At 34.3% G+C, this 16622-nt stretch overlaps 1 protein-coding gene across 2 annotated transcripts in view; it reads left to right on the top strand.

Annotated features, from left to right (window-relative positions):
• Positions 1-207: 207 nt before the first annotated feature.
• LIPI (lipase I) overlaps positions 208-16622 on the top strand; it is a 40848-nt gene continuing 24433 nt past the window's right edge. For both annotated transcript variants that reach the window (XM_038581117.1, XM_038581116.1), the window contains exons 1-6: positions 208-584; positions 2608-2716; positions 3561-3662; positions 8742-8831; positions 10279-10446; positions 12508-12612. In XM_038581117.1, the coding sequence (XP_038437045.1) occupies positions 240-584; positions 2608-2716; positions 3561-3662; positions 8742-8831; positions 10279-10446; positions 12508-12612 (919 nt within the window). In that variant the 5' untranslated portion in view covers positions 208-239. The remainder of the gene's footprint in view (positions 585-2607; positions 2717-3560; positions 3663-8741; positions 8832-10278; positions 10447-12507; positions 12613-16622) is intronic.

Raw genomic sequence — 16622 nt, 5'->3', positions numbered from 1 at the left:
TTCAAAGGGTCTTTTTTTTTTAACATAATCAATGCATTAAACATTGTAGTTGCTCCAGAGTATTATGTTGAAACACTAATGAAATAAAATCTTCCCTCTAAATTCAAATCTGTTATTTTTAATAGCAATAAGAATTGTATCAAATACTATTGCAGGAATCATCTTGACTGACTTTTTTTTTTTTTCTTCTCATTTCAGAGAGTAAAAGACAATGCCTTCACTTCTCTCAGCTAAGTCTAATGGATTCCCTCAAAGATTTGTTTATTCCCCAAATGGAGATTGCTTTGATGCTATATACAAGGAACAACCTCAACTGTGCTGAGCCACTGTTTGAGCAGAATGGTTCACTTAATGTTAATTTCAGTACAAACAAGAAAACGGTCTGGCTTATTCATGGATATAGACCAACAGGTTCCACTCCCTCATGGCTTCCGAACTTCCTAAGGATTTTGTTGAATCGAGAGGATATGAATATAATTGTAGTAGACTGGAACCGGGGTGCTACAACTTTTCTTTACAGCAGAGCAGTTAAAAACACCAGAAGAGTTGCTAGAAGTCTGAGTGAGTACATTCGGAATCTTTTGGTAAGAAATTTATGCATTATATATACAATCTTTTATGTAATACCACAAAGTGGTATTAAGATAAATACTTTTTTCCTATACATATTAAGGATTATTGCTTTGATATGCTTTCATTTACAGCCATCTTTTCCTTGTGTGAATGGATAAATTCCATACCTAGATATGAACTGTCTTATTTTTAAAAAATGATCTTAAAGATTTGGTTATTATGTTTTGCCTTAAAATCTTTTAAGATTTTTATTTTTTTTAACTCTACCTATACTGACTTGATATTAAGGTAGTGGACCAAGGGGATAAACTATATAATCGTTAGGTTCTTTAGGTATCTTTTCTAAGATATGGCTAATATATTTATAATTAATCAAATGTGAATTGGTAAAAGTGAGGGAAAAAGATCTTGAAAAGTAGCATACTTCTGCCAGCCTTGAAGACAGGTCTTTGTACCATTCAGATTTGTCTAGCATTTAGGTCCACTGTTGGGATGAGCCATAAATTTGGGCCAGTTTTAAGTCATCTGCAGTTTGAATGATCTATACTTACTACACCAACCCATATGGATATCAGTGTCTGTTCTAGAGAGAAACGTAGTTGTGATGAGCACTTGAGAGAAAGAAGGGTGATTTCTGATTTGGAACATTCTTGGGCTTGAAATCTGCTTTGAATTGTGTTGTGCTGAATTTCCAAAGTGCTCTTGAAATTAAGCAAGCTTAATAGATCCAAGAAGCAGTTACATATAATTGTCAGGAGTCAGACTGGAAATAGACCAAATCTATCCCTTATACTCTGTATGACTTTGAATAATTGCTTAATTTCTCTGCCTCATTTATTTATCTCTATACATTTGAGATAACCAAACTTTATAAGAATATTTTATAGAAGTATTAAATGAAATTAATTCTTTCAGTGTCTGGTATATGATAATCATTGAATGAAATCAAGATCAGTATAATTTTTACCTCCTCAAATTTGGACGAAACCAAACTAGCTCTCTAGAGAGACAGTGGTTAATTGATTCACTCGGTCTTATAGTCTGTACATTGTATAATTGATTGTTGCTTACAGCAGTGGCCTTTTCTCTAATAAACATGTATTTCAAAGTGTGGGAAATATGAATGTTAAAGATAGAAATTTAGGAAAAGGCTTTATATGTAGGAAAAAGGAAGAAAAGCTCAATAACACTAAAGTTGAGAGTGATTCTCCCTCAAGTTTCTGGGCATTGCTCTGAGAAATTTGAAGAAAATTAATACCCTGTGTTTGGAAAGCCTGAGTTTAGTTACTCATTGACAGCAAATATCCCACATCTTTCTACAGGCCTCTAAGAGGTGTTTAAAACTTATGCTTGGAGGAATAGATTTCATGATTCTCCAGCTTGTGATCTGGGAAGCCATGATCATACTTAAAATTCATAAGTTTCATTTTGTCATCTCTGAAATGATGGTGATTCACACTGTTTCAGTCTTCTTGGTGATTTTGACATAATCTGACCAGAAAACAAGTAGGTAGATTATATATTTTGGAGTTAAACAGGCCTGGACTTGAAGTTCATCTTTGTCCCTGACAGTAATAAGTAAATATGGTTTCAGGTAACTCATTATCAAACGATGTTATTCAACATTTAATAGATGCCAGGACTTGTTTTAGGCAATAGGATAAAAATAAATACCTCATTGGACTAATATGAATATTAAATATGAGATTTACAAAGCACTTATTCAAGGTAATACCTAATGGTGCTTTTACTGTTATTATGAAATTCTTTAACTAAATGTATTATTTTGCATATACTATTTTGGATAAAAGATAACAAAGGTTTTTAAAAATGTAATGGCATTACTAAAAATGTATAGAGAAAAATCGGATAACTTATGGAAAATGTTGAACAAAGATATAGTTTTTTTAAATTATAAAATCCCATTTTCTGTCTCCCAGAAATACATTAAATGAGAAAAAAAATGAATTCTAGAATATTGATGCATTTGTGATTTCTAAAATGAAAATCATAACATTGTATTTTCACTTGCAGAAGTATGGAGCATCTCTTGATAATTTTCATTTCATAGGTATGAGCTTAGGGGCTCACATTAGTGGATTTGTTGGAAAGATATTTCAAGGTCAACTTGGAAGAATAACAGGTAAAACATTTTTGAGATGATTTTATCTTCCATTGAATAGATATTCTCAAGTTGTTAAACTTTACCTCCTCCCCACCCTCATTTTTTGACACATGCCAGTAGGTCATGAGCCAAGGATTTCTATTTAAATTTTCAAATGCACCAGCAATAATATCTATATTTCATGGAACTCTTAATGGATTTTCCTTTTCTTGTGTGTATGTGGGGAACTTTTGTGAAAAATGAAGGATAAAATACTAATTTGTTTCATGCCACAGCCCAAATTGTATTTGGCACTTAAAAATCATTTTAGAAAAAAAAATAAAAATCATTTTAGAACTATAGATAGATCTAGGATGAACCAGTAAAGCATGAGGATCAAGACAGGATCAGGATATTATTCATTTTACCTCTTCTCAGGTCTGTAGTAGATATTTGTTATTAACTAAAAAACAACTACAGGTTTACCCCTAAGTACTTCTTAAATAAAAATACTAAAACAAAAAACAAAATAAAACAAAACCCTACAGTATTTTATTTATTTATTTATTTATTTATTTATTTAATTTATAAATTTATTTTTTATTGGCGTTCAATTAACCCTACAGTATTTTGTTGAGGCATCTCTAGGTGTAGCTTAACACTAGATTGTTGATAAACTCTAAACATTGGTAAAAAGTATTGTTCAGTTAATGAAGGTATTTGCTACTCATTCAGTTTAATTTCTCTTAATATTAATTTTTTGCACAAGTTTAAGCTAAAAGTATATTGATGTGCTTATAATATAATAATGCAAATATCTGATCTAATAACCATTGTTGTAGGAATTGACTAATCGACTGACAGTTTCTTTCTTGAATTTCAGGTCTTGATCCTGCTGGGCCAAAATTCTCTGGAAGACCATTTAATGTTAGATTAGATTACACTGATGCTAAATTTGTTGATGTCATCCATTCTGATACCCATGGTAACAATGTAGGATTTATTGTTTAATTATTTGGAAAGGAAAAGATGTAAGACATTGGGGAATAAGAGAACATAAAAGGAGAAAGAGTAGTGGGTAAAGTGATGATGAGTCTGTAATGATAAAATGATTATATTTCCCACAAGGGCTATTTCTTAGTTTGTGATATCCTCTGGAGTCAAATGGCACTTTTGGCTGCAGCTTACCTCCTTCAGGTTTCAAGGGCTGTCATATCATCCTAAACAATTGAAACTTGATAAAAAAATACTTCATCTTGTTCATACTATTGTCAATTTTGATTTGATCACAGTTTCTCCCATGCTTAATGTTTCTACTGTATTTAGCTTTACCATTCTCTCCACTCACGTTCTCCTTGTGATGTGTACCAACTAGAACAGAACACAGCATTTCAGATACAGATAGAGAATACTTTCCCTTAAAAGTAGGGAAATAGTTTCTGTATTGTTTTTAATTATCTTCCTAAAAATATCTAACAGGTTATTGATAGCTTGGGCCAGAGTGCTTTGGACAGACTCTTGTTTTTTTTTTTTTTTTTTTTTTTTTTTGATGATTTTATTTATTTAGTTGAGAGAGAGTCTGAGTAGAGTGAAAGCAAGCACGAGCAGGGGAAGAGGGAGAAGGGCAGAGAGAGAGGGAGAAGCAGGCTCCCCAACTTAAGGCTTGACTGGGGCTCAATCCTAGGACCCTGGAATCATGACCTAAACAGAAGGCAGATGCTTAACCCACTAAGCCACCCAAGTGCCCCAGGACAGATACTTTCAAGGAAGAATTTAGATGTCTCTGAGCCCCTTCCTCATTTGAAATTGATGATATTAATATTTGTTGAGCACTTCCTATACCTTGGGCAGTGTTTTAGATGCTTTATGTGAATTAATTATGAAATTCTCCCAAGTCCCCATGAGATAAGTAATCTGATGGGGAAGCTAGGGACAATGGTCACAAGGTCAGGAAGTGGCAGAGCCAGAATTCAAAATTGTATGATTCCAGAGTCTGTGCTTCATGTGTTTGTTGCTCTGATCAGCTGATAATTTACATGTGTTGTGGTTGCGGGCACAGAGAGGATATGGCACTACCATGGAGAAAGGAGGAAGTGATGCCAAGACTGTTCTAAAGTTTTTTTTTTTTTTAATTTTTATTTATTTATTATAGTCACACAGAGAGAGAGAGAGAGAGGCAGAGACATAGGCAGAGGGAGAAGCAGGCTCCATGCAGGGAGCCCGACATGCGATTCAATCCCAGGTCTCCAGGATCGCACCCTGGGCCAAAGGCAGGCGCTAAACCGCTGTGCCACCCAGGGATCCCGATGCCAAGACTGTTCTGATTTCCCTATTTCCTCATTTCTTTTCTCTTTAGTCCAAGTAATTTATTTGCTCCCATAGTCCTCTGAGTTTACCATGTGGTGATCCCTACCAATGCCTTTGTGAGAGCTATAAATGCCATAAATCCCACAGAGGACAATTTTTCAACCTTTATGTCTGTGAGCCGGGGGCTGAGCCTATACGGGTATCGTTCTGCTCCTTCTTTGGAATCAAACTTCACCTATGTATCACAGGTAGTTAGTGCCTAAAGGTTCATAGTTCTAATGTGATAAATCAGCCTCTCAAGACTTTGTTGCTTTATCCCTTTCTATCAGGTTAGCATTCCCACACACAGTACACCTACTGCCCAGTTGCCCTGTGATTCTTTGTCTGAGCTCTTCCTTCTGAAACCTCTCTCAACTTCAGTTCTGCCTATGGCCTTTGAATTAGCTCTTCATACTTTTTATTGTTCTTGTTTGCATTTTTGGCTTTTCCTAATAACTGTTTTTATTGTTTTTTCACTCTCAACATCTTTTGACAACCTAGACTATCAGATCTAACTTACCACTATAGGGCACATTGTTGGCACCTTTTTTTTTTTTTTTTTTGTTGGCACCTTTGAATGATCTTTTTATGACCATCACAAATGAGAGACACAGAATATTGATGCTGCATGTCCCTTCTCTCAAGGAATTTCTGAATGAGATACTTGGGGTTAGCATATATTTGGCAGACTGTCTTTTCCTTAAATAGTAATCCATGAGGGCGTAGGTTTTTTTTTTTTTTTTTTTTTACCATAGTTGATTGTATATTTAAAAAAAGCTATATGGCCTTTCAAAATTGTGAATTGGATGATTTGGACTAACATTCTTGCTGAGCTAACAGGGAAAAATTACAGTCCAACCTACAGAAGCTAGAAAAATTCCAGAAAAATAAACTGGTAATTTGGAGTCACTTTTCTTATGGCAAGTTTCCTGATACATTGAATAAGGGAAGTATTTCTGAAACCCTTTACATTGGGCTTGTAAAACATTGCATTTTTACCTTCTTTCCATGAAATGAAGGAATATAGAATGCTTAAACTTTATATATCACCCTCCAAATTAATATATTCTTAGGGAGAAAAAAATAGAATAAGGAGAGAAAGCATAATGAATATTAATAATAAAAAAAAGGGCACCTGGGTGGCTCAGTCAGTTAAGCATTTATCTTTGGCTCAGGTCATGATCTCAGGTTCCTGGGATGGAGCCAGAGCCCAGTGTCTGGCTCCCTGCTCAGTGGGGAGCCTACTTCTCCCTCTCCCTCCACCCTTCCCCCACTTGTGCTCTCTCTCTCTCTCAAATAAATAAAATCTTAAAAAATTAAAATAAAAAATATCATTTTACAGATACTACAGGTATTAAATTAATCATATTATGATATAATGAATATCATAAAATAAATATGAAAATATGTGATCTTATTGTATATAAAATAGAAAAACTTTATGAAGAAGCAAAAAACATTTACCAAACTGACAGATTAAGAAAGAAAATTTGAATAGTTCTATAATTATTAATGAAATAGAAACTGTAATTTAAAGACTTCCAAAAAGGAAATCCTAGGCAGATTTTTCTGCCAAACAATTAAGGGAGAAATAAGACCATTTTCACACAAATGGTTTCAGAGAATAATAAAATGTAGGAAACTGTTTATAACCTTTTTAAAAAGCCATCCTAAAAATGTCAAAACTTGAGATAAACATTATAGAAAAGAAAATTTGTGGACATTATTATAACCATGGATGCAAAAATTCTACATAAAAAGTCACATTAGTAAACCAATTCTGCAACATAGAAAAATGGATAATGAATCACACCCAATTTAGATTATTATAAAAAAGCAAGTAAAATAAAAGCATATGCAAAAGTATACATGAAAAACGAGTCAATTTATATATAGTTCCCAAATGGGCAAAAATAAACTATAATGTTTTGGGAGGCATCCTTGGAAGGTAAAGAATAGCAAAAAAAATTATTTTGTTATGTTATTTTTAATGGAAAAGGGAAGCTGGTGATTAGGTAAGAGCATACTAAGAGTTTCTAGGTGCTATTTCTTGACATAGACATGATAGCTAAGTGGCTAAATTTTAAAAGCCATACGGCTTTTTACTCTCCTTACCCTCCTTGAAACCAAGGGAATGAATGACCTAAACAGACCAAACTGCCCGGCCCCTTCCATCTGGTAAAGGGGAAAAGACATGCCTGAATCAAGGGCTGCTTGTAAGTTAATATAAATATGTCTTTTGCTTCTCCCCGATTCTTGAGGAGCCTTCTTGGCTTGATTCTACCTTAGTGGCAAATTGGAGAAAATGATGTTTCCAACCTGGAACCCCTAGTCTTGGAACTCCATGTTGAGTTCAGACATAAGGAAACTGTAAAGATTTCCAAAATTAAAAATATATATATATATATATTGGTCATATTTAGGAGAATGCAAGCAGGTGATGGTATGTAAAGAGAGATTGGCTAGCCTATCCTCACCACTGTCACAATCAAATCAGTCTTGTGCTTCCCTGGATTCTAAGGAGTTCTACTGAAGTCATTTGAATTGTTCTTTGCCTTTCCTTACACGCTGAATCCCCTCCCCCATTATTCACAGGCCCAGTGTTCTCATGCTCTGCCAACACCTCACTAGCAGTTATCTTGTCCTGTTCCATACTAACACTGAATCCTGTGGCTGCATATTAATCCTTACTGTCAGACCTGTCTTTAGTCTTTATCTTTGTTATGTAAATCTATTGCTGGTCTCTTTCAAGAGTTTATTCTGTTGTAGAAAATGTCTTGTGCCCTAAGCCAAAGCATTGCAACTTTACTTGGCAGCAAAATTTCATATCTAATCACATTCCTGAGTATTCTGAGCTTGCTACCTAACCTCTTTCATCCCCATGACTTCCCTGAGTTATAGCCCCCACATTGGGGTTCTGAGGACCACAGATACACAGAAGCCCTTAAATCATAGCTACACATTGATGTTACTCTGGCCGAATTTGTTCCAGCTGATGCAGCATATTTAGGTATTTCCAGTTAGTGAATCTAGTACTAAGTCTTTGGCTGTATCCAGAGTGTGAGCAAATCATCACACTGGCCTAAAAGGTCACAAATGACTTGGCTTCATTTCCCCCAGCGCTTCCTCTTGCATGTTATACTCCAGGTAACTGGATTTCTTTGAATCCTTTAGGTATGCTCACATAATTTTCTGCTTGGCTCACTGTTTCACTCACATCCTTCACATCATTGTGTGACTACCTCCTCAATGGAAAATTGTCTAACCAAACTACTTAAAAGTGCAACCTACCACCCCCACTAGGCACTTACTGTCCTCTTACTTGGTGTTTTCGCTGTGGTACTTATTATTATCTGACATACTATATTTTCACTTGTGTATTATGTCTTCTTCCCAGTAAGATATAGTTTCCACTATCAAAAGGAGTTTTGCTCTGTTTTTCTTTTTTATTTATATATTTGTAGCACAAAGGACTGTGATGGACCCATAGTAAATTGATGATTGGTAAATATGTTAAATTGATGACATATAATTTTCATGAGGAATTAATTTGAGACAATACCAGAAAAATGTATCTTTGTAAAAATAGCATTTATTTTATTTTCAATTCAAATTTTAAGAGTCACTTTCAATGGAATTTATAGGATATTTTATTTTGTAAAAGTGCTGTTGACTCGATTATATTCAGTTTGTGATTCTTGAGTGTTTTTCTTCTTAGGTTTAGGGTTTAAAGAACCCTTGGGACATATAGATTTTTATCCAAATGGAGGAAAAAAGCAACCTGGCTGTCCTAAATCCATTTTTTCAGGTATACCAATAGTATTTTTGAATGAATTATGAATTTCAAATGATGAAAGGAAAACAATTTACTTTTTTCCTTCTTAACTTGTGGGCAAGATTTTGATCATCCTTGCTCATGAGTCAGGGAGTTATTGGTAAAAAATGGCTTAATTGGATTTTTCTCAGTTCATAAAGTTTACCAGTACATATCCCATTTTGTCATGGTGAGACCTATTACATTAGTTTCAATAGCTTCATTTCATCATTTTTTAAATAAGATTTTATTTATTCATTTGGGGACACCTGGGTGGCTCAGTGGTTGAGTGTCTGTCTGCCTTTGGCTCAGGGAGTGATCCCTGAGTTCCAGGATGGAGTCCCACGTCGGGCTCCCTGCGAGGACCTTGCTTCTCCCTCTGTCTCTGTCTCTGCCTCTCTCTCTCTGTCTCTCATGAATAAATAAAATCTTTAAAAAATTTTAAAAAATAAAAATTTATTTATTTATTTGATAGAGAGAAAGAGCAAAGGCACACACAGGTACTCTCAGGAGCAATGGGGGGGGGGGGGCAAGGAAGAAGCAGACTCTCTGCTGAGAAGGGAGCCCAACTCTGGCTCAATCCCAGGACCCTGGGATCATGACCTGAGGTGAAGGCAGACACTTAAGAGACTGAGCCACCCAGGTGCCCCTTTATTTATTTTATTATTATTATTTTTGTGTGTGTGTGTGTGCACCTTTATTTCAGCATTTTAAACATTAGGAGAAGGTCTAAGTCAATGAAGAAGCACATATGGCCAAAGTAGCATGTAACATGAGTTTGGTCTCAGGATTTAATCTTTACCATAACTATAATATTATACAAGCACAGATTCATAATCTCTTGTACTTGATTGTTACAAAATAGCCAAGCAGCTGCTCCAGGTGTGCATTTGGCTCACTTCAGAGTCCTAGGAAGCAGTGTTTTGAGGTCTACAGTGACACCTAGTTAAGTAACACACCACTAAAGACCACAGCAGCTAGAGAAGTTTGGTCAAAGATTATAAGGATGTGAGAAGATTGGGAAAGAAAAGGACACAATAAAAGTTTTATTGTTTCCTGGTTTCATAGTCCTCCCTGACAATGAGTAGAAATGTTGGGGATGTGAGGTTAGAAGGGAAAGATATACACATAGTTATTAAGTATGGTAGCACTGTGTGTGTGGAGGTGATCAAATGATTGAAATTAAACATTTTTTCCTGTGGTAGTTATTACTTCAGAAATTTTTAAAAATAAATGTCACGTAAATGCATATTAAATTTAAATTTTCAATGGTACTACTCATTTAGTTCCTTGAGATAAAATTGTATAGTCAACACTTTAATATCCACAAGTATGTAGTATTGAATAGAACTTAATTTTTCTCTAATTTATTTAAACTTGGTTTAATAAATCTACAGTTTAATACATCTACAGTTCTTTTGCTTGATTTTTAACACTTAAGGAATTGAATTTATTAAATGCAACCACCAGAGAGCAGTTTACTTGTTCATGGCATCTTTGGAAACAAACTGCAATTTTATTTCATTTCCTTGTTCTTCATATGAAGATTTCAAAGCTGGTTTATGTGTAAACTGTGAGAAGTTCAAGAAAAAATCATGTCCTAGGCTAGGTAAGTGAGATTGTTATAATTACTATAAGTTTTTATGGAAAATGAATAAATAATTGTTAGTATTTTGCTGGAAACTTTCATATTTTCTTGAGAACATGTTAGCATTTTATGGACAAATTACCTGTGGAACAACCAGAGAAAATAATTTATTTCCTATGTAGTACTTTTAAGGTTTTTAGTGAAAAGAGTTTAATCAACTGCTCAATGGAATTTAACCAACTATGCTCAATGTAGCGTGCAAATTTGGTGGTCTTATGATGATCCTTGTTCTTGTTTTGTAAAGAGGTCTCACTATCTATCATCCATCTATATTTCTACTTTTCCACCAAAGAAAGAGACTATGCATTTTTTTTTAAGACTTGTACATTCTTAGTGGCACTGAAGATTTTAATTTTTATGGAAAGTCTTAGGAGCAAGTGGAGAGGTGTAAACCATAGTCAGCTTTTCATTTGCTATTAGCAAGTAGACATGAATCATACATGGTTCACACCTTCCAAACTCATAAAGCTTGGCAAAAGCAGCTAAGTATTTCAACTTTCGATAACTACAGCCTGCCTGTGAGAAATTATAGAGAGAGAGAGAGAGAAAAAAAAAGAATCCACATAAAAATAGAACAGTAGAGCTGGAAAGAATCTTAGAGGCTGTTTTTTTGCTTTGGATTTTCTAAAGAGATTACCAGATCCCAAGCATGTCATCCCAGCACTAACATCTTATGAGTGCCACGATCAGGATCTGCTAGAAATGTTTCCAAAGCCAAAGGGGCTCAATGAAATGGGAAGCAATTGCAATGGTTGAATTAAACAGCTTTCTGCAGTTTTCTTCAGCAGGAGGTTTATACTAACATGCAGAGAGAATTGCTAGGAGAGGAGGGCAAAATGCAGATTTTGCCAGACTTAATTTCTCATAGACCCCTTCTGTCCAGAAGATGTCTTGTGGGATTCTTTTTCTTCAGATCTTATGTTGGGAATTGCTTTTCTGGGCTCATTGCTTTTCTGTATAATTGAGAAAATTGTGACCCAGTGTGAATAGAAGGATTAGTGTTCTTCCTACTACATTCAAATTTCAAATTTGGAGGTAGTAATGTAAGAACAGACAAATACATAAAGTAGGAAACATTTTAAATATATGTGTATGTGTTAATATTTCAAATATGCTGATGGGATCCCTGGGTGGCGCAGCGGTTTGGCGCCTGCCTTTGGCCCAGGGCGCGATCCTGGAGACCCGGGATCGAATCCCACATCGGGCTCCTGGTGCATGGAGCCTGCTTCTCCCTCTGCCTGTGTCTCTGCCTCTGTCTCTCTCTCTGTGATTATCATGAATAAATAAAAAATTAAAAAAATATGCTGATAATGTATGTATCTGGAATATATATATTACATATATAATATGTAATGTATATAGATGCTATCTTTATGACACATTTATAATGTATGCACATACATACGCTATCTGTATGCATGTGTATATGTAGGAGAATTGGGAGCTATGCTCATGGAACTAAATTTTGTATTTGTTTTATCTAATCATTTTATTCTACTGAATTTACTAAAAGGAGATGCAAGTACAATTCTGGGGATGTCTGGATGGCTCCGGTTGAGCGGTTGCGCATCGGCCTTTGGCTCAGGGCGTGATCCCTGAGTTCCAGGATGGAATACCACATTGGGCTCCCCGCAGGGAGCCTGCTTCACCTTCTGCCTGTGTCTCTGCCTCTGTGTATCTCTCATGAATAAATAAATAAATCTTTAAAAAAAAGTACAATTTTGAGTTTATGATATAATAGTAAAAATTGCTACAAATGGATTGTAGCCATATGGAGTATGCTCAGCTCTGATAAGATTTCTAGGGAGTGGATTTGTTTATGAATCTTGAATTTGATTTATTATGTAATTAAAATGAATGGAATATAAAATTATTTGACAGATGGTTTTTGAGTTACAGAAATCATAAATTATTATTATTGTAATACATTGTTTATTTGAAAGCTTTGTTTGTTTTATTTGAAAGCTTTGTGTGCTATTTGATGGAAATCTAGTTTCTAATGTTTTCTTTCTCAAATCTTAGGTTATCAAGCTGAGCTATGGAAAGATGCTTTAAAAGAAAGAAAAGAAAAACAATTTCTCAAGACCACTGTGTTTTTGGATACTAGTGGCACAAGTCCATTCTGTAGTAAGTTAACATTTTCAACAAATGAACAAATGATTAGTTTTATATACTAATTTGTATTTTCACTAAAATGTTCTTTCTACCTCATCCAATTCCATCACATAATTTCAAGGAACTCTGAAATTTGTTACGGTCAAATTCAAAGGACCTGATTTTTTAGCTTGTTTAATTGTTCATCTCTTGAAGGACATTAGGGATGTTTTTAGTTTTTGGCTATTATAAATAAAGCTATGAATATTTATATACAAGTTTTTATGTGAATTTAAGTTTTTATTTCTCCTTTTTAAAGGCATAGGAATGCAATTGCTGGGTCATAAGCTAATTAATTAGCCTTATAAGAAATTGATGAAGTGTTTTTCAGTATCCTGTACCATTTTGCAATCTCCCCAGCAAAGTATGAGTGATCCAATTTCTCGGATTTCTTACTAGCAGTTGGTATTGTCATCATTAAAAAAAAAAAAAAATCATTCTAATAGGTGGATAGTGATACCTTATTGTGGTTTTAATCTTTGTTGCCCTGTTGGCTTATAACAATGAATCTCTTTTCTGTATATCTTTGGTGAAACGTGTTCATGTCTTTTGCCCATGTTTCAACTGAATTTTAAGTGTGGAGTTTTGAGGGGTTTTTTTTTTTTTTCATATATTTTTATAGTAGTCCTTATTGGATATTTGGTTTGCAAATATTTTCTCCCAGTCTGTAACATAACTACTTTTTCATCTTTTTACAAGGGCTTTTGCAATGGCAAAAGTGTTTACTTTTGATGAGATCTAATGTATCATTTTCTTTACACAGAACATGTTTTTGGTGTCTGAGAACTCTTTGCTGAGTTCTATAGGTCTTGAAGATTCCTCCTAATTTTTTTTTTCCTAAAAATTCTATAGTTTTATGTGATACATTTAAGTCTGTATTTCATTAGTGGTTTAGTTTTCGTATAGTATGTAGGGTTTAGGTTTCGTATAGTATGTAGGGTTTAGGTTGAGGTTCTTTTTTTTTTTTTTTTTTTTGCCTATAGACATTTATTTGCTCCAACATCATTTGTTGAAGGACTATCTTTGCTTTATTGAAATGCTTTTGTAGCTTTATCAAAAATCAGTTAAGCATATTTGTTTAAGCATATTTCTATTTGGTCTAGATTCCATTCTCTTTCCTGTTTCATTGATTTATCTGCTTATCCCTTTTCCAATTGACACATTATTAATTACTATGGCTAATACTATAGACTTATCAGATAGAATGATTATTTCTTCTTTATTCTTCTTTGTCATGTATATTTAGATATTCTAGAATATTTGCCTTTCAATAAAAATTTAAAATAAGGTTGTCTATGTCTACAAAACTTTGGCTGTGTAGGAATTGCATTAAACCTATAGATCAATTTTGGGGGAACTGACATCTTTACCATGTTGAGTCTTCTGATTCATAAACATGTCTCTACATTTACTTTGATTCTTTGATTTATTTCATCAGTATTTTGTAATTTTCAGCATATAAGCCCTGTGTCTCTTTTGTTACATGTATATCTAAGTTTTTTTTTAATTTTTGAGTGATGATAAATGATATTTTAAAAATTTCATATCCCCATGTCTATTGTTAGTATGTAGAAATAGGATTGAATATTTTGAGCTTTTTTCTTGGGGCCTTGCTGAATTCACTTATTATTCCTTGGATTTTAAAAATAGATTTCTTAAGAGTTTCCTATGTAACAATCATATCATCTACAAATAAAGAGAAACTTTTACTTCTTCCTTTCTAATCTGTACACCATTTATTTTTTTTCTTATTTCATTCAGTGTCTAGAATTTCTAATACTATGTTAAATAAGTATGATGAAGACAGATCTTGCCTTATTCCCAATCTTAGAAGAAAGCATTGTTTGTTACCTGTAGGTTTTTTAACCATGGGTTATTTACAAGCATGTTGTTTAATTCCATGTATTTAGAGATTTTCTTCTTGTCCCTCTATTATGATTTCTATTGTTGATTATACTATTTAGAGTCATATGTTTAGAAAACAAATTATGTATAATTTCAATTCTTTTAAATTTATTGACTAAAAAAAAAAAACAGTCCAGGATATAGTTGATTTGGGTGCATATTTCATAGGCACTTGAAATAAATGTGTATTCTGCTTTTGTTGGGTGGAGTGTTCAATATATGTCAATAAGATTCTGTTGGTCTCCAACACCATCAACTCATTACAACATCAATTCAAAGTAAAAAATCTCATCTAATATTATCAGATAAAAAGTTCCAAATCATATCATTCAATTCCAAATCTAAATCACATTTGGGTAAGTCTCTAGGTAGAATCCATCCATAGGCACAAATACTTCCATTTGTGGGTCTATGAAACTCAAGAATCAAGTTGTCTGTTCCAAAAATACGTTGGTGAGACAGACATAGGATACTAGTCATAGACATTCCTGTTCAAAGGGGGAAAAAAATAGAAAAGGAAATGGAGTCAATGGTCTGAAGTAGTTTTAAAAAAAAATTTCTTTTTTTAAAAAAAGATTTTATTTATTTATTCATGAGAGACAGAGAGAGAAGCAGAGACATAGGCAGAGGGAGAAGCAGGCTCCTTGCGGGGAACCCGATGAGGGATGTGATCCAGGACTTGATCCGGGACTCCAGGATCATGCCCTGAACCAAAGGCAGACGCTCAACCGCTGAGCCACCCAGGCATCCCTGAAGCAGCTTTATAGTCCAATAGGGCAAATTCCATTTGGAATCAAGAGTTGGAAAACATTCCCTGTGGCTTATTCCCCCTGAATTCTGCTCCATGGGTTCACAGCTCTGTGTTCTAGCAACTTAGAGTCATCTTTCTTTCTTTCTTTCTTTTTCTTTCTTTCTTTCTTTCTTTCTTTCTTTCTTTCTTTCTTTCTTTCTTTCTTTTCTTCTTTCTTCTTTCTTTCTTCTTCTTTTTTATTGTTTTGTATAAATGGTAACTTATGTTTACAGATGAATAGTTCTAACAGCCTGTTTCTTGCTGGAAAATTCTGAGGGCCCCACAACATTCTTTCGTTTTGTACTTTGTCTCCTTCAGTCCAAGCTGACAGCATTTATGCTACTACAACATTGTCAAAAACCTTGTAGATGTCCATCTATGTCAGAGATTCATTCCATTAGACAAGAGGAACTTCCAAATATCTTTTGTAGATAATCTTATCTCTATTTTGGGCTTCTACTGAGATGGCAGAGGGAATCTAAGAACCACATACTTAATCTTTCCTAAGAGCCTTTAGTGTTACTGAATACTCTAACTTTTTTACCTTTCTAAGGCAAAAGATTGTCTAGTCACACTCCTAGATTTTTCTCTGGGGCATGATTTCCTGATAGTGAATCTCTTAGTTTTAGTATCTTTTGCAAACTTGATAGGATAAGGATTTTTTAAGTCATTAGATCTGGATTTTTTTTAACACTTTCATCTCAGTTTACATTTTTCCTCTCACATTTCACCATAAAAACCACTAAGAAACAAGGCCATATTTTGAAGCCCTATTAGCATGAAAATCCCCTCAGCTAAATGTCCCATTTCTTTATTTACAACTTTTGCTTTCCATATAATTTCAGGACATAATTCTGTTAAGCTTTCTGTGACTATATAGCAAGTATTCTTTTTCTACCAGTTTTCAATAACACGTCCCTTCCTTCTGAGGCCTCATCAGCAAGTTGTTAACCATCTACATTTCCACTAACAATATGTTCAAGGTAATTATTCACCAAAATACGTATTCATTTTCTGTCATGACCACAACAAATTACCACAAGGTTAGTGGCTTAAAAAAGCTAAAATCTATTATCTTTACAGTTCTGGTCAGAAGACTGACACAAGTGTCACTGAAAAAATTGAGGTGTCAGCAGGCCTGTATTTCTGGAGGCTCTAGGGGAGAATCTGTTTCCTCGACGCTGAACTTCTAGAGGCTGTCTACGTTCCTTGGCCTGCGGCCTCTTCTTTCTCAGTGGTGGGTTGTGTCTTCACTCACTCTCACTGCATCCTTTCAATCCTTTTGCAT

The sequence above is a fragment of the Canis lupus genome, chromosome 31 (genome assembly GCF_011100685.1).
Source record: "Canis lupus familiaris isolate Mischka breed German Shepherd chromosome 31, alternate assembly UU_Cfam_GSD_1.0, whole genome shotgun sequence".
Classification (NCBI taxonomy): Eukaryota; Metazoa; Chordata; class Mammalia; order Carnivora; family Canidae; genus Canis; species Canis lupus.
Note: the sequence above shows the minus strand (reverse complement) of the source record. Positions and strands in the feature narration are given on the sequence as shown.